General features: G+C 40.2%; 1 protein-coding gene across 1 annotated transcript in view; it reads left to right on the forward strand.

Moving 5' to 3' along the window:
* The first annotated feature begins 11,417 nt into the window (after nucleotides 1–11,417).
* The window catches only part of AGPAT5 (1-acylglycerol-3-phosphate O-acyltransferase 5), a 55,800-nt gene continuing 44,729 nt past the window's right edge, over nucleotides 11,418–22,488 (forward strand). The window contains exon 1 of the mRNA XM_041420693.1: nucleotides 11,418–11,874. Within this exon, the coding sequence (XP_041276627.1) occupies nucleotides 11,656–11,874 (219 nt within the window). The 5' untranslated portion in view covers nucleotides 11,418–11,655. The remainder of the gene's footprint in view (nucleotides 11,875–22,488) is intronic.

Below are 22,488 nucleotides of genomic sequence, written 5' to 3' on the forward strand. Positions count from 1 at the left end.
CAAACACATCCGAGAAAAGGCCATCACTGACATAAATTCCTGCAATCATATGAACAAGCAGAAATGTCTTCCTGACTGCACCTGGGATTTGGCCAACGGTACATTACAAATCTTTGTCATTTTCTTGTAGGTAGTGTAACCACAGAGGCTTTCTGTATTGAAATAATTAGGACTTTGGAGATTCCCTAAACAAGTTCCCGTAAGAGTTGCTGGGTAAGGTTTCTGGTAAATTGCTAGGCCAGAATATGATTACAGTATCTCTTGCAGTGACAGAAAGTTAAAAAATCACAATGTAATATTGGAAATTTATCCCTTCAGCTGCAAAAGGGACGTTATATGATCTGCTGATATTTGTTTCTTTATATTTTCAAAGCCAAGTTAGAAGAATGTTATCTATCTTCTGTGCTGGCACTGACCGATGAAACATTTTGGAAATTATCTGTTCATACACCTATATGCTTATTACAATGGATGGATGGAAATTTAACTGTATTCATGACTTTCACTGACTTTTTTTTTCCTTATGAATCTAACTTTAGTTTTACAGGACTGGATTCTGTGAAACTAAGGAGTACACTTGTGCTGCTGCATGGGAAATGTCTTGTTTTTAATGAGTTGCCAACTTAATGACCTGTGGGATTTCAAAGTTCCTTTTTTGTTTTAAAGGAAATGATTAATATATATTCTGTCTTTAATTATAGTGCTATAATTGTGTGAAAGGAATTCCATTCATTCTTTTCTTCATTTAAATGTCTTATATTTGTGAATGTTAGGCAACATATTCTCCTAAAAGTTCTGTCTGCAAAACAGAGGTATAATATTACTCACTTTCAAATATGAGAGTAGTGGGAGTACTGGTATTCCTCAGTTTAGGGCAAAATATTTAGATTCTTACTTTAAAAGGATAGACAAGTTATTTAAATAATTGCTTGACTAAAATAAAATTAACTTGTATGGAAATAAATGCATGGCTTCAAGTACCTACTAAAGTAATACTGCTCCTTATTTTTTTACCAAAAGAATGTTACAAAACAGGATATGTTATGTGTATATTTTTGATGATTCTGTAAATGGCTACTATAGCCTTCTAGCAAATGTCCTAGGATAATTGGTAGTTACACTTTAGAAAGCAAATCTTAATCCTACTGCTCTGTCTATATAATCTAAGGACTTTCTACTAACTCTGAAAATTATTTATGACTTCTGTCTCCTGGTTTTGCCCCATGTAACCGGGAGATCAGGTTTTAAGATTTTCAAGAGGTTATGTACATGCTGCATATAAATCCTATCCCTGTGACTAAGACATTTTGATCCTTTGGTTATCAGCCACATATTTTTCAACAAATTGTAAATCCCTGGAAATGAACATTTTTGTCTGATTTTTTCCTTGTACATAAGGAGAGTCTGATTTTGCAAAATTGTGATTTAGAAAAACATTTTAGGATTCACACCACCACTCCACAGAGATGCAGAACACCCTTCTCCCACTACCTACTCAGCTTTCATGCTCCACACTAGATACCACACCAGGTGCTCTGATTCTGATCAGGTATCCCTACTTTGGCTTCCCAGATGGTCTGGCCTAGTATCAAGATTCACTCCTTAATATGGCTCACAAGGATGAGACAAGACTTATTGTATGACACCAGAAACCTTTTTTTTTTTTTCACATATGTCTGAAAACTTTATTTCTTTGGGGTTTTGAGCAGTCCCCAGACCTTTTACAAAACATGTGAAACCTGGTTGACAGCTCCTTATGTGCACCTCTCCATCCTACCAGAGACAACTGGCTCTTCCCCCAGCAGCACCACCATCAAAAATGGAACACAGACTAGGAAAGAACTATCTGGGTCATCAAATCCCAGCTGTCTGCTACCTCAGGACTATGTCATAATCCATTTATAAAGTTATCAAGCTCCATCTTAAAACTACTTAGGCTTTGTTGTCACCCTGCACCTGTTAGGAAGACTCATTCACAAGTGGTAAACTTCTGCCATCTAACAGAATTACCTAATATTAATCTTCTAGTGCACAGACTTGCATTTTGCACAATTACATTTTATCCCACTTCCATTTCTCCTGCTCTCATCTACCCTGTTAACCTTTAGTATTTTGCCTTTACAGAGCTGCATTGGGAAGGATGTCATTTTAAGACATTTATTTGATACACAAGAACTGCATTATTGTTCTGCTGATAAACAGAAAAGGCTCTACTTTCCCAGCAAGGTTAGAGGTCACTTCCTAGAGTGACATTGCTTGTTAGCTCAGAAAAAAAATATATGTACACATTCCATAAAGGAGAGTGCCAGTGACTTCTGCTAGAAGTGAAGTGCAATGTTAAATCACAATAATACCTCACCACAGGACTATGAAAGAAGTATCGAGGGGAATTTTCACAAATGTTATTGTGTAGCCAAAAAGAATTCCACTATATTGACAAAAAATTATAACTTAGTATATTAATGTAAGAATCAGTATGGTTAGGAAATACTTAGAAAAAGAACTGGCAAAGCAGACAACAAGATAAAAACATAAGTAAGGTTAATTTTCTGCAACTTTTTTTAATCAACTGTGTTTCTGAAAACTCTGCCTCCAGTTAACTGTCAGCCACGTCAAAATGAGCAAGACAAGCAACTGAACAGGAATGATGACTTTATTTCTCTATAGGTAAGCATGGCGCTTTGATAATAATTTCACTGTTTCTACACATGAACCAGCACACCTCAGGCAATAGTCTGATGGGCCATTACTGTCAGGTGTTTCTAGTTCCTCTGGGCTCATCAGCTACCCAGCTTTGTGCCACTGAGAAAGAACAATAGCGCACATCTACTTTTTTTTTGCTAAGTCATTAAAGAAACCATTTAAGAGTATCAGGCTCAGGACCAGTCTTTGAGGAACTCTGAATTCACACTAGCTCTCTTTTCTCTTTGGCCATTTCCTCACCTTGCCTACAGTTCTAATGCTGATCTTCAGGTTCCCCACCTTAATTACTAATTTTCCATTTGGCACTGTGTGGAGTCCTCTAGAGAAGATGATAACTTCTATTGCATTTTTTTCAGTTATCTTACTAAAGAATATGAAAATGAAATTTGCATTTTATCCTCTTTTACAGCAATTTTAGTCTCTTTAGTAATTTTTTCCAACGAAAAGTATTTTTAAATCCTGTGAAGTCAGACTGAAAGACTATCTAGAATACTCTTCCTAAATATAGCAGGTATTGATATAATTGAAACCTTGCAAGCTGCAGCATCAATGTAACCTGTTTTCTTCATGCACACAGCACATTCTGCCTATTCTCAGTAGACCACGAAAGCACTCGTGGTAGATGAGCAGTAATTTAAAAAGTCAATAAATTCCTCCATTCAGGCATTTCAAGTAGGATAATGTGAAATGAATACATTTTATATTGCCCAAGGTAGAACTGAATAATTTGCATTTACTCTGAATTATATTAGCAATCCCTCTGGTACCAGTGTGAGATCTCCCTGCAGGCCCCTTTGGAATAAGAATGTAAGTTCTGCAGCCTGTGATGTTGATTCCCAGCTCTGTTTCTAACTTCTCCTCTCCAGAACTCTGAACAGAATGATTACATCTGAGGGGAGGAGCTAGATGTATCTCACAAAGAGTAAATCTACAGCATATTATGTCCTCACTTTTACAGTCCACAGGGTATATGGGAGATTGTCCTTCCTTAAGATATTGCAGCCACCTTTGAAACAATAATGCTCTTTCTTTTCTTTTCTTTTTTTTTTTTTTTTTTTTATATACTACTCCTTTTGAAAAGTCTACTCAGGTAAAATACTAGTGCTGCTGGATTTATTGCTTTGATCCAGTGGTTTTTGGGTGTTCACACCTGGTTTATAATTTTTATTCTCCCTTTATGGCTACTTGGTTTTTATCTCTCAAAGCAAAAAAAAATTTGTAAAACATGAAATAACAATTCTGTTAGGCTCGGTTTAGGGAAGGTTTTCAAACTTGAGCTTTAACATGAAGCTTACAGAATAGGGAGAGTCAAGGAAAAAAAATAATATGAGAAGAGATTTAGAAATTATGGCACAGAAATAAGAGATTTATGAAATTTTAGATTTACTTGCTCCTGGATAAGGAAGACTGAAGAGACTTTGGGGTAGAAGTCTTATAATAAACTTCATGCAGGATGTAAAAGGCTAGCTAGGTGTGAGTCATAGAATATCTTGAGTTCTAAAGGTTCATCAAGTCCAACTCCTGTCCCTTCACAGGACCATCCCCAAGAGTCACACCAAGCCTGAGAGCATTGTCCAAACACTTTTTGAATTGTCAGGCTTTGTGCTGTGACCACTGCCCTGGGGAGCTGTTCCAGTGCCCAGCCACCCTCTGGGTGAAGAACCTTTTTCTGATATCCAACCTAAACCTCCCCTGGCACAACTTCAGGCCATTCCCTCAGTTCCTGTCACTGATCACCACAAAGAAGAAATCCATGCCTTTCCCTCCTCCTCCCCTCACAAGAAGCTGTAACTGCAGTGAGCTCTCCCCTCAGTCTCCTCCAGGCTGAACAGACCAAGTGCCCTCAGCTGCTCCTCATACAGCTTCTCCTCAAGGCCCTTCACCATCTTTGCTGCCCTTCTTTGGATGCTCTCAAGCAGCTTAATACCCTTCTCATATTGTGATCCCCAAAAGTGCACATAGGACTTGGAGGCAAGGCCACACCTCGTGCAGAGAAGGACAATCACCTCTCTCAACCTGATTCCTGATGCACACCAGATATTTGAGCTTTTCTTAATGCAAGGGCCTTGAAGTTGATAATCTTTTGAAATGTGTCATTTTGCATTTCTATGCTTTTTTCTCAAGACAGAAAACTATTGCCAAAGTCACTAACAGGCATTTTAGGCCTGGCAACTTCACCATCAGTATCTTCGGACATTGAGATGGTAGTTTCATTAATATATCTACATATTTTATTTTTATTTCCCCTGGTAGTTCTTTGCAGGATACAGGGATAAAATCGGCCTATAGCCAAGGAGTGGGGAAACCCTCTATCCTGTTACATCTACTCATTCACAAATTAAAGGTGAACATAACATAGAATTTGCATGTGTGTATCTTCTATGATACAGGGTAAGGGTATCACCTACTCCTTACAGGAAAAAGGAGTAGGTAGAGTGAAGATCAGCCATCTACTTCTACCTGTGATCTCACATGGATGTCTCATCTGCAGGCAAATGTCTTGAGCACTGTCTCCAGTGTTCTGAGACTGGAAACTGTGACAAAATGATTGTGGGAGGCAGAAAAAGGACTAACTAATTGCTGTGTCTCTCTTCACAGTTCTCTCTTTCTACATAGTTTATTGCTTTTTAAGCAGAGGGCTGTACTTCTCTTTGTCTTATGCAATGCACCAGCATTAAAGCAAAACAGTCCTGCTCTGAAAAGTTCAATAGAGAAGGATAACTTTGTTTTGTAAAAAAATTCTGTTACTTCATAACATAATATCCTTCTGTTGGGAACAATACTGTATTTTTAAAAAAAGGTGTGAAAGTGCAGCTTCAGGGAACTGGAGGTGGTCTGCCCCAGAGTCGTGAGCAATGGGAGTCCCCGCGCGGCAGGCTGTCCCACAGATGTGGACACTGAGAGCTCCAGCTATCAAGGAAGAATGAGCCTGGAAGCCCTGAGAGCCACAGCTCCCAGCACTTCCCAGATCTCTGCCAAGGATCCAGGTCAGCAAGCTGTCAGGAAGCTGAGTAGGGTTCTCATTGAAACACTAGATTTTGATGAGTCAGCAAATGCTCAATTAAAAACATGTCAGAATTTTTCCAACCAGTTCTACTGACAATCTAAACAAATAAAGGGTGTGGGGAGGAAATATTATCCTTATTTTACACCAAGGGGACTGAGGCACAGAGACATAATGTCAGGTCTGCAGTCCAGAGGCAAACTTAAATTTCATGTCATCCCTTGAACACATGAGTCTCTTTGCTCTAAACTTAATTTGCCATTGCAATGACGCTGGGAGATAAGTATTACTTTAATTTTATAAATGGAAAACCAAAATAACTTGTACAACAGCAGATGGGAAGCCTGTATCTTGAACCCAGTGTTACTAAAGCTGCAGAGCTTCAGTGGCAAGCCTGTCTGTTTCTTTTGTGGACAAGGTACACAGATAAGACACAGTCAGACTCAGACAACCTTGCAGCAATGATATAAATTCCTACAGCAACATACTCCCATGCTACAGCCTTCTTATACTGAAGCCATACTGTTCATGCAAAAATGTTGCTTTGTTATGACTAAAACCCTTGTAGGTGGTTGTGGGTAGTATAGAACTAAAACTTTAGATAAAAGGAGGTAACCAATTCTTCCCTAAACACTCATAAATACAGTTCAACTGGTATTCCTAGTTCTGCTAAACACAAACAGCTATATCTGTGTCTAGGCACACCACATTAAGTCTCTTACCAGGTCTTTCATGATCCCAGGTTTCTCAGGCTTCTCTATATAAATATTAACTCATCCTTCAGTTGGGTTTGCACAGTGAACACAGCCCTAATTGCAGGGAAGAACCGTAGCATTACCTGGTATCAAAGTCTGTTTTTATTAATAGATTTTCATTTCAAATTTCAAAGAGCTTGTCTTTGTTGTCTTGTCCCTGCTTATTTTAAAATTGAAATTTCCTAAACTGCATTATTTTAGGGAATATAGCTATAGAAAATCTGCTATTCTACTATGCCGCTCATAATCCTTTTGATTTTTACTACTTTTGGCTTTAGAGAGGAGATTTTTTTGATAAGGTCGTGAATAGCATTTGAGCTATGAACACGACCTCCTACTATGAAAACTGGCTCAAATTTGGCAAAGCCACAAACCTCTGATAAATCTGTTTTAACTGCTTAATACAGAACCCAAGTTTACCAGCTAAAATGCACAATTCCTGTCTCACTGAACAGGCTGTATGGATGCTGTCCTTCCTGAGAGACAGCATGCTTTGACCCCTTCAAGCCATCCAAAGACAGTCCCTTATTTTGCCAGTCTCTTAGTGCTGTCCTTGCCTGCACCCAAGTGCCACAGAGGCAGAGGCCACCCAAGTTACATACAAAGAGATTGAGAGCTTGACCAAATGAGGGGGGAAAGGCCAAGCCAGAACTGCTGGTCTAGGGTGAAGCTGTGGCGGAGAATTGTTGAGGAAAGACTGGACTGTGACCAAGTAGGCAGGAAGTAAAAATTAGAATTGCTCTGGCAAAGAGAATTTGACATAAAGAGTGGATAACAGGATTAGGAGCTCTCAGGGGAAACTAAGAGCAAACCAGGACTCACTAGGAAAAAAAAAGAGAGGGATGCACAGAGTCATGGGAGTAGAATTAGCTAGGCTTGCCTGGGAAGGAGATTGGAAAAAAATATGTAGAGACAGAGCTGAGAACCAAAGGATGTATTTTGGAAGGGAGACTGAGAGTTTGGTGGGCAAAGACTGGAAACAGAGGAAAGACAAAAGTTGGAGATAGATGAAAGATGATAGTGATCCAGCTTTATGCAAAAGAGTGTGTGCTCCTTAAAACTCTGTTTCCTCCACAATCTGCAGAGTCTTGAAAATCACCATATCTCTGGTGTCAGCAGATGTGTTTTAGAACCATTAGAAAAAATGTGCTTCTCCTCATTTACTACTTTGGTTTATTAAATGATGACATATTATGCTAGACATGTATCAGAGATTCTGCAAGTTATTTTTATGGATAAATCTTATGAGTGAACATAATATCTCTCATGAAGAAAACAGATCACCTAAAGGGGATGTTATGGAGATCTTTTAAAATAATGAGTGGAATCATCTCTTTAAAAAGAGAGTGGAAAGGGGGTTTCTGTGTCTTTCAATACAAGCTCTAAGGTACATAAAATGAAATTACAATTAGGCAAGTTCAAAACAAAAGGGGATTCTACTGCTTGTCACACAGACTGCAGTGCGGCTAAAAGCCAATAGAGGTAAAGGGAAAAATGGGTAGACATATGTAGAATAAATCTGTTGGTGAATTAAACATGGCTCCAGGCCCTGAACACAAAGGGGGGTTTGGAGAAGGCTGGGAGAGCTTGGAAGAAGTTTGCCACATCCTTACTTCATCTGTATCTCCCATTCTTATTGATTTGTAGAGGCAAAAAGTATAACCAAATCCATAAGAAGGAATCTCCTAGGACACAGAGAAGAGCTGAAACCTCCCTCAGTTAGGGTACAGCTGAACTTGTTTCCCTATCACTGCAAGGGCATGATGCAGAAGACAGTGTAACTCCCACCATAAACACAACCATGCCCAATGCCACCCAGAAAACATCCTCAAGAACTAGCTCAGATTACAAGCTGGCCCAATGTGATTCCTCCTTTTCTGGTGGTAAGAGACATCCTTTCTGGGCAGGGCCTGAAGGTAAGGAATGGAACAAGCCAAGCACAGACATGTAGACATGTTGTTGAGGTGGATCAGATGTTGTGCAGCCTTATGTTCTGTGTAAGGAGAGCCAGGGCGTCCAATGGGGCAGAGGAACCTGAAGGAACCCTGCAAGGACAGAGTCAGGGATGGACAGGAACTACTACATTTCTCACCTGAGGTTGGAGAGGACTGCAGGATTCAAGGAAGCCTTCATTTCCTTGAGCAAATGCAGACAGATGTAGAAGGTCATGGCCATTGTTAGAAAAAAGGCACGCATCTAGAGGACCTGTAATCTAAACAAGCCTACTTGTCTAAACTAGTCTAATTGTAATCTAGGCTAATTACTTTTTATGTTACATTAAACATTTACTACAAAAATGCACCTTCAACATGAGAGATGTTCATTACTCTTACCCTGCAGGTCACCTACCTTGGTGATGGGAGGTATGAGTTTGATACCCTCAACAAACTGAATCCATGTCTAATCCAGTCCCTTGAAGTCTGTCGGTATCTTCTCTAGCCACATTTAAAAAGTGTGTTACCAAACTTTGTAACACATTGTGGGTCTCAAGTGGACACATGTGCTTCTAAAATACTTGTAAGACCATACTTAGGCTCACTGTCCTCAGTGCTTCGGTTTACCTGACCCTACACAAATACATATTGAGTCTGCTAACTGCAATCAACTTTCTACACAGACTGATGATGGCCATGGATCCTATTATGCACTGATTAGTTCCCCATATGACATGGACTTCATAGCAAGCCTAAGCTCTGAATCAAAGTCCTTGACTCAAGGAATTCAGGCGCTTAAATCCTTATTTTGATCTAGATCTTTGGCCTTAATATCTGTGTCTCTTTTCTCAACATTTGACAACAGAACTGATACCAATACATCATCTTCCAGGATATTGTTGAAGACAAGACCATCTGTAAAGATTTCAATTTTAAAGCTCAAGGGAGACTGATTTGTATCAAATGTTATGTGGTTTTGCTTAGTCTGACAATTGCAGTGAGTAGGTGATGGAATTGTGAAACATGGTTTTGTGAGCAGCAAAATGGGAAACTCCCTTAACGTTCAGAGCGACACAGTTTGTGGTTCCTTCAGAGGCAGTTACAGGTATTTTTCACTATCAGATTAACATCTGATTCTTTTTCCAGAGCTTGTTGAACTTGGCCACTTTAGGTGTGGCAACCGCCAGCAGAATAACCTAACACTAGAATAATCATGTTCATACCAAATAATTACATCCTCACAAAACAGACTGAGCACCTTACAGATGGCTCACCAATGCTTTTCCCCAAAAATTTCAGGGGGAAAACATTGTTTATTTTATTAAATGTCAAGGTTTTTATACAGAAGAAAATAAAACCAGGTTTGAAGTCTTAATATCTGAACTGGAGTACTAATTGCCCTAAACTGGGTGATTTTTCTTCTTCCACCTGAAAGTAAAATGCCCAGAGAGCAATTTGGTTAAAGGAGGTGTAATTGGGGCCTATGCTTTCATAAGACTTTCATAAGATTTTCATAAGAAATTACAAATTGTAGCAAATATCAGAACATTCTTCTTATTTTGCCTCTGGCGTCTATAATGTGAAAGACTAGTATTGAAATTCGTGTGGCACAATTCAGAGGGATCTACAATAAAAACCATCTATGAATCAAGAAAAGCAAGGACTTGGTGGCAGCATCCCAGATCTCATCACTGTTGTATATTTGTTTTTTTAATGGGAAAGTTTGAGTTTCATTCAGCTACAGACATTACAACCCCATATTATGACATAATGATATAATTACACCAGTATATTAAGCCCTAAGCACAAGTACATGGACTCTGTACCTTTTATGTAACTAAAATGGTATCTATATGTCAGATAATAGACACTTCACAAAGAGAGAGAATATATTAAAAGAACCAGTAGAAAATATCCAGTTATGAAAAGCAGAAACAAAGTGTGTGAACATGGGCATGCATGTGTGGTATGGGATGGTAAAAGATTAAGAATACCAAAAAAGCATAAACTGGAAGGGAAAAATAATCAAACAGTAACCAAAAAAAGAAAACTTGTAATGTAAAATACAGCAAAGAAATACAGACAGTCTTTGTAATATGGGGGAAAACATACAAAGGAATTAAAATGAAACTTTTTAAAACTGGTAAAGACGTGTCTTGTTATAGCTAAGACTAATGAACTGAAGGATGCCGTTTTCAACAGACACTAAAAACCAGCTAGCAGGAGGTCAACAACAGCAAAGGACAAAGCTTGCCCCAGTTAAAACCTGGCAAAGGAAACAGATCTTAGCAGAATGTATTGCACACCCACTTCTTTCAAAACAGTGAGATCTCCACAAACTTCAGGACAGAACTTATTTTTTTAAAGACAAGGAATACATCCTTCACGACAGCCTAGAGCTCAATAAGCAATTTTTTCTGCGAAGATTATTAGACTGGTTTTGCAAGACCCCTTGCATTTTCTTCAAAAGCAGATGGTGCCTCTGGCTTCTGCTGCCAGCAGGGTCCTGGGGGGCAGAGCCTGAGGGTGGGAGCAGAGAGGAGGCGAGGCAGGCAGCTGCCAGCCGGTGCGAGAACGCGTCCAGGCTGGGCACGTGAAATGCCTCCGAAACCCGGAGCACCGCTGTGCCTGGAGCTGGCAAAGGGAGAGCTGCATTCCAGCGCTCCACTTTGGGCTCATAGGCCGAAAGTGCGGGGGTGGGCAAAGGGCGGAGGACGGCCAGGAGAAAGGACTAAATTTTCTTCCAACCTATGCTAGGATATAATTAATACCAACTCAGCTCATCAGTTATAAACACGTGTGCCTCGTTCTGCACGGAGTCGAGCGGCCAGGCCCCCACTGCAGCCGGTTCTGGTTGGGGAGTGATGGGGATGCGGCCGGGCCGGGGCCAGGGACGCGGACAGAGCCGGTGCCACAGGCCGGGCCGCTCGCGGGTCCGGTCCGGGCCCGGCGCGGCGCCAGCGCGGCCCCTCCCGCCCGCCCGGAAGCGCCGCGGGCCCGGGGCCGCCTTCCTGCGGCGCGGCTCCGCCTCCGCCGGGCAAGATGGTGGCGGCAGCGGCGCTGCGGGAGCCGTGAGCCGGTGCCCTCTCACGCCGTGCTCTCTCTCCTCGTCCCTCCCGGCCGCGGTCACCGCTGCTGCTTCGCGGCCGCCTGGCGGGTGTGCCCGGCGCGGCGGGCGATGCGGACGGCGGGGCTGCGGGGCTGTGTGTGAGCGCGCCGCCCATGTGGGTGTCCCGGTGAGGCCGGGGGCAGCGGGAAGATGCTGCTGTCGCTGGTGCTGCACACCTACTCCATGCGCTACGTGCTGCCCGCCGCCGTCATGATGGGCACGGCGCCCACCTACATGCTGGCCTGGGGCGCCTGGCGCTTGCTTTCCGCCGTGCTGCCCTCCCGCTTCTACCGCGAGGTGGATGACCGGCTGTACACCATCTACCAGAGCATGGTTCTCTTCTTCTTCGAGAACTACACGGGCGTGCAGGTGAGCCGGCTGGGCCGGGCAGGGCAGGGGGGCTCCGGCGGTCCGGGGAGCGGCCGGCGGTGGTGCCGGCTCTGGGCTCGCCCCCCCGGCCCCCGTGGGGCCCGCGGCAGGTGCGGCCGTGGCCTGTGCCCGGCCCCGCAGAGGATCCGCCTCGTTCCGCAGCCGCCGCTGCTCCTCTGGTGATGCTTTTCACAGAGTGTTGGTGTTGTGTTCGTTTTGCAGGTCGGGGAAACGGAAGAGATGCGACACCGGTCGTGCTCTATCAGCACTTGAATGGCAGCCGCCTTTGCACACTTTGAACCCCTGTGGCCTGTGCTGCACATCTGTAGCGTTAAATTGGCAGCAGATGAGAAAGCTGTCATCAGCTATAATTGTGCATAATACACGTACAAGTTTTTAATAAATAGATTACTTAATTTCTCCGTTATTACAGATTTTTAGTTTTCGTGCAGTCTGCCTCATGTCACTCTTTGGCCCTTAAATTTTGGATCAGCCATGCATTGTGATCATTCAGGATCTTGGTTTCAGGTTAATCAGTTGAAATTGGAGGCCTCTCTTGTATGATCAGAGGGGTATTTGCATTCAGGTGATAATACCTCACAAAGTTCTCAGTGTTTGAGAGGTTATGTATTTTTCTGTAATTTGGAAAGCAGGGAAGGAGACTTTTAATCCTGCATGTAAAAAATAATAAATGACAGGTACCTCCTGTGTCTATGCATGACCTTCAAAAATTTTTTAATATACTGTTTGAAGGCTGTTTGAAGGTAGTGTCAGCTTTAGGTGCTTGAGAGCGAAGAATAGCAATGCACATTGACAGATGACAGAGCTCATACAAATAAGGTCTTCTCATATTCATGGCTGAGGCCTTTTTCCACTCTGTAATGAAGCATTTATTTCAGAATCAGGCTGGATCTCCCCTAGTTTCCACTCTTGAGTGCAGTTGTAGGCCTTACTTTCATACTGACTCTTGGGAAACCCACAAAGCCAGCTAAAGGTACAAGAGTTGCACAGTTTGACGTCAGAGTAAATAAAACGGATACAAAACTGAAGCAAGATCTTCTTTTAGTGGTAGTTTTTGATTCAGTTTGTAATTTTTGTAGTTTCACCTTACCTCTTGTCCAAATAAGCTAACTTGTGTTGTGCTTGATTTAAAAAAAAAAAAAAAAAAAAAGAGCGGTAGTTCACAGGTACTTATAGTTTTAGCTGTCTGCTGTTTTATGTAGTGTCTCTAGTGCAGATACTTTGATGTTACATTAGCTGCTGAAAGTAGTGGTGTAGCAGTTTAACTTGACCTATTCTAAGAATGTGAGCCAAAAATCAGTGTCTAAATTATAATGGAAAAGCTACTCAAGCTGCCTACAACTGATGTGCAGACAGTAGCAAACACTTTGAATTTTTAGAAAGAGCTTTAATCCAAAAATTGCATGTGACATTAAAGAAAGGAAAATGCTAACCAAAAGAAATAACAAGGCAGCCATCATCTGTTGACCTCTGTTTCATTGCATTGATAAACTTCATACAAACAGAAGAGTGGTGATGATCAATTATAGGCCACTAACAGGAGATCAATTAGGAGAATATTGAAATAGAGATGCTTTGTCACAGTAAGCAAGAAATAATGATAAGAAATTGTGGAGGAGGAAGCATATGTCATAGGATAAATAAAATATTAGCCATGACTGGAAGGTAAATAAAAGCTTGGAAAATACAATACATGTGTAGAGAGGTAAGAGCTATAACCTTTAAAATCCATGTGTCATTTAACTGGAGGATAGTCCCCATTTGTTTAAGGGAGAGAAACAGAGCGTCCTTTTAGACCTACTCTAGTGAACGCTGCATGAGTTTTAACTTGAAACTCACAGTGGAAAGTTAACCATGTGCCCAAGTGTGTGAGATTGGGATGGTAACCTGAGACCTACTGTGGACGGGCTGTCTTAAGGCATGTAATTAGATGCAGAAGTGTGGCATCATTAAACTTAATTCCAATAAACCAGCAAAAATAGTAGCTTCATAAAGGCAGCTGTAGGGCTCTAGCAGCATTAAGGCACCATAAGAGCCATGGGAGGGAGGAATTCTGCATCTCTTTCAAGTCTATTAATTTATTCAATCGATTGCTTGTTGGGATGTTTATTTTTGTAACTGAACAAATAGAAGACAACCTCATCCATCAGAATACTGGAACTTGTAGTCCCACTCAAGTCGTTAGGGTTCTACAGATACCTAAGTGACTTTTTGTTAACTCTATTGCTGTCTTACTGTATTTAAAATGTCTTTAATGTTATGTACTGTTTAGCATTCTTTGGTTTTACGCTTAAGGTATTCGTGGTTTTTAATACTTATTTATCTGTCAAGAGGTGATGTTTTTCACTACCATTTGCTGTTAATCCATTGAGTATCTAAATCTGTCTCCCTCTCACATGTGCATGCACAGGTGTATTGTTCTTCTTGACTTGGATGTTCTTATCCAATTCTTTAAAAACAAAAACTATAGTTCATACTAGAAAGGCTTTTTATCTTTATAGCAAACTCCTCTGTTTTGAAATGTAACTAAGTAAGGTGATAACCTGATCTGCATGATAGAAAATCTTGAAGTACTAGTCTTTCCCTTTCTCTTATGTATTTGACTTGAGATATAAAATAATTGCAGAGATACAATTGCTGTGAGCTCTGGATATTTTAGGTTCTATAGAGTGGCTCATGAAGTAACTGTAGAAATTTTTTACTTGGTAAGTAAAAAAGTATTTAGTTGTAAATACTTTCTCTTTTTAAATTTTGGTCAGAACTCTTTTTTCCACTGAAACAGTTTTGTTTTACAAAGCCTAAGAGAACTCAAGCTTACTTGGCATCAGTTTTGGTTTTCCAATAATATTAGAATTCATTAACAAATTGCCCAAAATAGTCCTTTTTGCTGACTGTCATGCAAGAGTTGGCAGTAGAAGACTGAAGAACCAGTACTGAGAGTACAGAAAGCAACAACAACATCTCAGTGCTGTGAGGTAAACTTGACAAAGCCAGTATGACTATAAAATGAAATGCTATAACACTGTGTAAATTTGTCAGTGCAATTACAGTTTAGCGGGCATCCATGAATTCTGTTAAGCAGCTATAAATATATTAAATTAATGAACTTGTGGCATTGTGACAGTGCTCTTCAATAGTCTCTAGGATTACGTACTCAAAGTAATGAAATGTGTAGAAGTGGTATTGGAAAGTGGCACAGAGAGCACGTCCCTGCTTTGGCTCTGTGTTGCTTCGCACCTGTCCTGCCGTAAGATGCAGGTGCCCTACAGTACTGTTTTCTAGGAGGAATATTTTATAAAGTGAAAAGAATTCTATGTAAAGAGAGTTTCAGAGCACAAAGGGTGTTAATTTTATCAGTGATGAGCTAAAGCAGTCCCTGGTGCAAGCAGGTACAATTCATGCACTTTGGAGGTCTTCCATCTGAGGGTAGTTGGTTTGGCCCCAGGTTTCTGAATCATCAAGCAGCTGATGAACTGTGATTGTGTTACTGCTTTTCTCTTTACTGTGTCAGGGAAGTCTGGTCTCTTCCATTTCAAACAGGCTATAAACAGTTGAATCTTGCCATAGAATGTGAAAACTAGGATGGCTGCAAATATGTGTGTGATTAGAATGGTTGAAGGCTGAAAGGACTGGTAATTCAATATGATGAATGCTCTCATCTCTCTGACCCTGAGTGTCTTATCCCACTTGCTGTCAGGGTGATGAAATTAATGCCTATTGTGTTTGTGCACATGTTTCAGATCAGATGAGGACTAAATGTTCTTCAACTTTTTTTGTTGTAATTGTGTTTGATATTTTGTACTGAATGCTGGTGAGGAAATAATAAAGAAATCATCACTCAGACTGCTTCCTAAAGGATCATTTTCATCTGAAAGATTTTGACAATTGAATGAAATCCATAATTGAATTAATGCTCATGGATTTTGTTCAGTACTTGTCTCAGTGTCTTCCTTACCCCCCCTTCCTGATGAATAGAAATTTTTGGAAGCAGTGTTTTTATTAAAGACATAATGAAATTCTGGTTTTCGTTGTCTTTACAGGACTCTGGAAAGGCTGTAAGAATCAGATAATACCTCGGTGTTGTTTAGTAGAGCTAAACAATTATTTTATAAAATACAAAATATGCTTGTTTAACAGTGCGGTGTGCTTCCTGGATTTGTATTGAAGCTTGGACTTGCTGTGTCTCAATAGGGTTGAAAACTACTTAGGTTTAGAGCAAACTAAAACTTTGTGGAGCAAATGCACTGCAGAACTCTTGACAATACTTTCCAGTGGAGTAGAATCTGCCATTTTTTTCATACCTTGGCTTCCTAGGAAATCTCATCTTGGTGTCTGAGATTGGGATGGATGCTTAGTCTTGGAGCTGTTGACCAATTTGCAGTGAGTGTCTGTGCCCATTTCTGTTCCCAGGACAGCAACCTTCCCAGACAAGACTGTCTTTACATACTTCTTGCTTTTCCTTTTGAACCTGTTCAGCTGTCCAGCAGGTAATTCTTGAGGGCCCAAGGTGGAAGTGGGAAGGCAAGAGGCAGCTCAGTTTTGACAGCCAAGTTGCAGCATACAAGGAGGTGCTTTGGTTGCTGTTGGTGGGGTGGTTTGTCATCTCTTAGGCACCTGGTTCTTCTCTCTCTGCAGTGGGGGAGGTATCATAACCAGGCTTCATCATGGCAGGGTGAAGGTCTGGTTTCTGACTGCTTCCTGTCAATAGATGTGAGTGACATGGTTTGGCTTCTCTTTAGATGAGGACCCATTTCCCAGGCAAGTGACATAACCAGAAAGTCCAAAGGAAACAGAACTTTTCACCCTTCCTCAGTTGTGTTTGGAAGGAAAGTGCTGGCAGTTGCATTTTGGCATGAGCCTGGGTATATGAACCTGCTCTTGAGTTTCCCGAGCTCTCCTCCCTGTGTGGCAGCTCAGGAGTGGGAGGATTCTGGAATGGTGTGGGAGCTGAGTGGGAAGGTGCAGAGCTGCCATCAAGGTAAACCTCTAAGCTCAGGTTGGAGCTGAGCAGCCTCCCAGGGCTCGAGCTTTCCTTGTTCATGTAGCTTGTGGCAGTAACCCCAGTTAGTACCTGCTTACATTGCTGTTTTGTGAAAGTGTTAGCTGTTGGGAGGTGTGTTGAGAGGTTAAAATAAACATACTTGTAACTTAATTGCAATGGTAGAAATAATGAGGTAAAGGTCTTGGGGGAGTGATAGAAATGTGGGGACTGGTGCAATGCAGAGACTGAAAAGAATCTAGGAGAAGGTAGGGAAGTGTATCACATTTACATGATAAATTTTTGAAAGAAGCCCAGTGAAATTTTTCTACTGTTATGAAATTTTTCTGGCTCCATTAAGAGGGTTTACCCTGCTTCATTTCATTACAGATTTCAGTGTGTAGCTGTCTCCAGGCATTTATGTCTTTTGTAGTACACAGCTAAGTTCTCTGTGTTATTAGAACAGAAATCAAGTGATACCTGCTAAGCCCGAGGGATGCAGCTTTCAGATTGAGATGCATGCCTAATTTTAGACTCTTACGTTCAACTGTGGTATGAGGTAGCAAAAATAGATTAGGTGTGTTAACTTTGTGCTCTGTTTTAGATATTGCAATCCAAATATTTGCATATATCTTCATATTTATTCTGTGCCTTTGACTGTAGATCTGAAGGTGAAAGTGGTGTCCTTCAGGACTCTTGTTCAACAATATACCATCTGGAGTTCCAGTCTATTGCAGATCTGGCTTTGGGGCAATCTGGAAAGAATTTAGTATGGAGAGGTTCTGCATTCAGTACTGATCCTGATCATCCTCCACTTATTGCCTGATACATGAAAAATAAAATAAGTAAAAACTGAGGGCTAGCCAGTTAGCATTTTTAGAAATCAAGTATCAGTTACCTGAACCAAAACTGCTGTTTGGGTTCATAAACTAGTAGCTTTGTGTGGAGATTTGCCTGGCATATGTTTCATAAATGGCAAGTCACAACTGAATCTGAATTTTATATCAGCCTTATCTGTCTCAGTCCACAATTTAAAAAATGTATGTTTACATTTTTAAGTTAGCTGCATGTCCTTACAAAAATATTAGAAAGTATGTGTCAAGTATGAAAAGCTAAGGAGTCAAAGGGCAAGTTTGAATGCTCTTATGAATTTTGGTTCCAAGTATTTGACCAGTAAGTATTGCAATCTTATGATTTTGTTTTAAAATCTTCTATTTAAATATACTTTATTTTAATATCTTAAGATTTTTGATATGTGGATTTTTCATTACAATTTGTCCTGACTTAGCATAATTTGTTACATTTGAAACTAAAAGTTGTATTTGTTGCTATTTTTTTAGCCAGCATTAGTTTTATACACTATACTCTTTTTGTGTTTAACTGTGTTGTGGTAGATGCTGGGCTGTGGAGTTTTACAGTGCTCTTCCATGCCCTTTTCTTCTGCTTACATAATATGTCCAGATATTTTATGTAAGGATGATTGTTAATTTAGATGTTTTTTTCTCCTGGTACTCTACCATCTCACACTGTTCTTGCTAATAGAAGATTCTGTTCATAGTTAAACGTTTGTGTGCACTTCTTTCAAACTTTTTGCCATAGGCTTGCAGGTGGGGTATCCTTTTTTCCTCAGTTTTAGTTGTGTTAGATAAAGTAGGCTCAGATGTCAGGGATTTTGACATTACAGTTATGAGGAAGCATATCTTCTCGGGGAAAAATACTCTTTAATCTCTCTTCTGTCAGTTTGAATTGATCCTATGAAGCGATTTGGTATAAAAAGCCAGGGAAATTATTTTCTTTTGTTCATTTCTTTTCTGTCACATACTACTTGTCATCTTCTCTATTACAGCTAGATCCTCTGTGGGAGTAGGAAATAGCATTTATGCTAGTTTGATTTTTTTAAACGTAAAATAAACTACACATGATTTGGTCAAATTTTGTATTTTAGTTCATGACTAGATATTAAAAAAAATTATTAGTTTGGATTGCTTTGAGCTGTATTGTGGTAATTGAAATAATTTTACCTGGTGAACTTACGGATTGACTCAAAGACTTTGTTCCATTTCCTGTGGCTACCTGGGAGTCAGGGGGCATGCATGTTTCTTTTTGAGTAAGCAAACAGTGCCCAGTTCCGAGCAGGCTGCAGGTGAGCTGGCTCGTTCACATGCTGTGGTGGTGAGCAGATGAGGGTGATTTTAATGTGTCAATTTTTGAGGCTGATCAGTTTACTAGGTTCAATTCTGGAGGCAGAATTGTTGCGGAAACCTCCCTACATGTTCTTATGCTTTCCTTTGCCTCACTGTGACAGTCCAGAGTGCTTAAATTCTAAATACCTACTGATGATGTGTGGAGAAGCTTTCAGAAATCCTATTCCACTATCACAAGCAGAGACTAGAAATGTTTCATAATCATCTTCATTCATGTCAACTCACTGAGAGCTTCCCAGAAACTTCCAGTCTCTACTTGATACAAACACTTGTAACAGTATTAGAAATAGAGATGCAAACAACTCCTCCGTGGAGTCCAAGGCATTTAAAGGCCAAGTTCCTGTTCCAAAGAGCTCTGGCTGGAGGAAACGCTGCAAACTGCCACAAGGTTTCCTGCTCCTGAGTGGTGGGCAAAGGGTATTTCCAGAGTGAGCTTGAATGGATGTTACATATTTTCCACTACAGAAGGATAATAAAGTAAACAATAGCTACATTTAGTGTGGGTTGCTTTTGCCCTTCTTTTAAGGAAATTACTAAAATGTGCGTGAAGAAGTCTCCAGAGATGCAAAAGGCTTATAAAGGAGACTGTCTCTTATTGAAACAGGTGGAATACCTACTTTCACTCTTGTACTAGAAGACATGTTCAGGTTTTATGTAATACCAAGATGCCAAATGTTCAGAAAAACACTCCTATTGAAATCTCATCATATAAATAATCACCTTTCAGATATGTCTGAAGTATCTGCAGTTGTTATTTTAAAAATTTCATTACTGGTGATTTATGATAAAATTTAGATACTCTGATTTTTCCCAGGTGATCACTGATTGTAATGGTGGATTTGTGCTATTAAACTGCACTGTAATCAAAAGCAAGTAATTTAGAGAAAAATCTGTAAATTATTTGGGCACTGATAATAGGATTTTTTCAGACTTTAGATGTCAGAATCTTAACATCATGGTAAATCTTGGGGGTTTTTCCTTTTATCAAGACTGAAACATTTAAGATATAGAGATGCCTTTTTAAAGATTTTGTTAAGGATTCATTAGAGAGCTAAGGAGTACAGGGGACAATTATCTTTAATTCAGCTCATAATCTGTAAAGCCTTTACAGTCAGCATCAGAACAGAATTACTTTTTTACATGTATCTAGTACATGGAATGAAGTATAACCAACCACTCATGAAACTTTGTTTTTAGACCATAAGACTAAAAGCTAGTATGAAAATAAAAATGTACAGTCTTCATATGTAACATCTGATGGTATGATTTAGTCCTACTTAATCTAAATAGATTGTTACTATCATTTTCTTACAAAAATGAAATGAAGTGACAGTAAGTGTATTTTCTAAAGTTTTGGGCTCTCTGGTTGAATCAAGTCACAAATGTATTTTAAAAAGAAATTGAATTACATTATGTATAGGAATCTTTTCAATATTCTCCAGAGCTTAATCTCTTAGCGAGGTTTTTTTCTACTGAACCCCAGTAAAATACATATCTGCAGAATGTTTGAACTCTGCTTCAATAAAATGGATTGCTTTGTGATTTTATGGTTTGCTGCTGAGCTTGCTAGAGCTGTCTGAGCAGCAGATTTCAGACTTGTGCAATTCTGTGTTGAGCAGATAGTCCCTAAAGAGGTTACAATGTGTAGCAATAATATAATTGTTACCTTAAAGCTGTGTGTCCTAAAGGTATTTTTACAAAATTTATAAACTTTTTTTTTTTCAGATCTAGAGAAAATGCAACTAATAACATCAAAGTCCTTCCTCTTCTGTTCTATTCATACTCCTTATGCTGTAGGGAAGTGAAACCTGTATCTGTTAAAGGTAAATAAAAGTGCTTGTCTTCTGTGAAGAAAAATAAACATTTAAAATTCTTATAGTAAGACATCTAAAAACCTGAGAAATTTGTCAGCCCCAAGTACAGATTCGCTATCTGTATCCTGTCTTGAGCCTGTTTCTAGTCAAACAGGATAAATAGTTTCTATGATCTGAGATGCTTTCTCTGGAAGCTCAAAGGACTTGAGTCATGAGGCAGGTTTTTGATATCTTCAGCAGTGCTGCAGAGGTCAGCTTGCACAGGGTACGTGCTAGTTGCTTTGGTGGTTTGTCACGCAAACTCCACCCTTTCACCAGAAAATTGTATCCAGACTTTATAACAAACAGATGAGAAATATGTTTTAGTATACTATTTATTTTAGTATACATGTTGTAGTGGTGCCCAGCTAACAGAGATGGTCTTGGCCCAAAGAGCACGCAGTCCCAATTCATCGTGAAGAAATAGTGAGATGGAGAGAGGTACATTTTATGAGGATAGTACAGCTGAGTAGGAAGTCTCCGTGGTCCTTTTTAAGTGTTGATGTCTTGACTCCTTCTCCAGAAGTAGGAAGGAATGTTCTCCTCCTGTTATCCTGCTTTTATCCCTCTTTCCCAGTTTCTATAGCCTATGCTTAAAGCTGATGTTTTTCCTGAACACGGTGCTTTGCTTTCACAAAGTACTCCAGTGAACGTAAGTTTTGTTGAAGTAGCAGCAAAGATGGGACCATCATTCTTTGTTTCTTTGAATAGAGAAGGAAGGAGGATTAAAAAGTCTGAGGAACCAAGACTGAATGTGCTGGTGGACTGATAGATACCAGATGAGATGGCCCAAGTTTTTACTAGCAATAACCAGTTGCATTGCCTTAATGCTGCTAAAGCAGGAGTCACACTGTCAGAAGATCTGCTTGCAGATCAGCTTCTAGCTGCTCCCATTATCAGCCACATCCAATTACAATATTAAGGTAATCTTTTTGCTAGGATTTTGATGTGATCACCAGCTGACCTGCAAGCAGATCTTCTGATAGTATGATTACTTTTACCTACAGTTGTTTTTGCCATGGCAGTGTTTACTGAGCTGATACTGTTGGGATGTGACTAAATGATCTATTTAATTTTCTTTGGTGTGCAAAGATTTCATAAGCAAGAAATAAAATTCTTAACTCTAAATTAGGATTGTTCACCTTGTTTCAGTGAAAACATGTGCAAATTACGGGTTATTTGGGTGTGGCTGCCATGCAGAACTGTTCCATATTGCTACGTGACCTACCACAATTAGCACAGCCATAGTTGAGTATGTTGCACTGGAAAAAGCAGTCTGGTAGGGAAGCTGAAACCGGTGTCACCAGATCCCCCAGGAGCTCCCATTTGCATGTCTAGATCGGCCTATCACTGAATTAGTACATTCTTCCAGCAGAACTACTGTAACTTCCTGCTAATTCATCAAAGCTTCAGCTGGTCAGGACACCCTGAGGTGTGTCTTGTGGCTGCTGAGCCTGTGAGCAGCTTGGTGTATGGCATCCATGGAAGCTGGGTACCAGCCTTCCTACAGAAGGGATCTAATAGCATCCAGTTTCCTGCGTTTGAGACCTCATTGTGT

Source organism: Onychostruthus taczanowskii, unplaced genomic scaffold (genome assembly GCF_017590055.1).
Source record: "Onychostruthus taczanowskii isolate IOZ18803 unplaced genomic scaffold, ASM1759005v1 scaffold11, whole genome shotgun sequence".
NCBI classification, from domain to species: Eukaryota; Metazoa; Chordata; class Aves; order Passeriformes; family Passeridae; genus Onychostruthus; species Onychostruthus taczanowskii.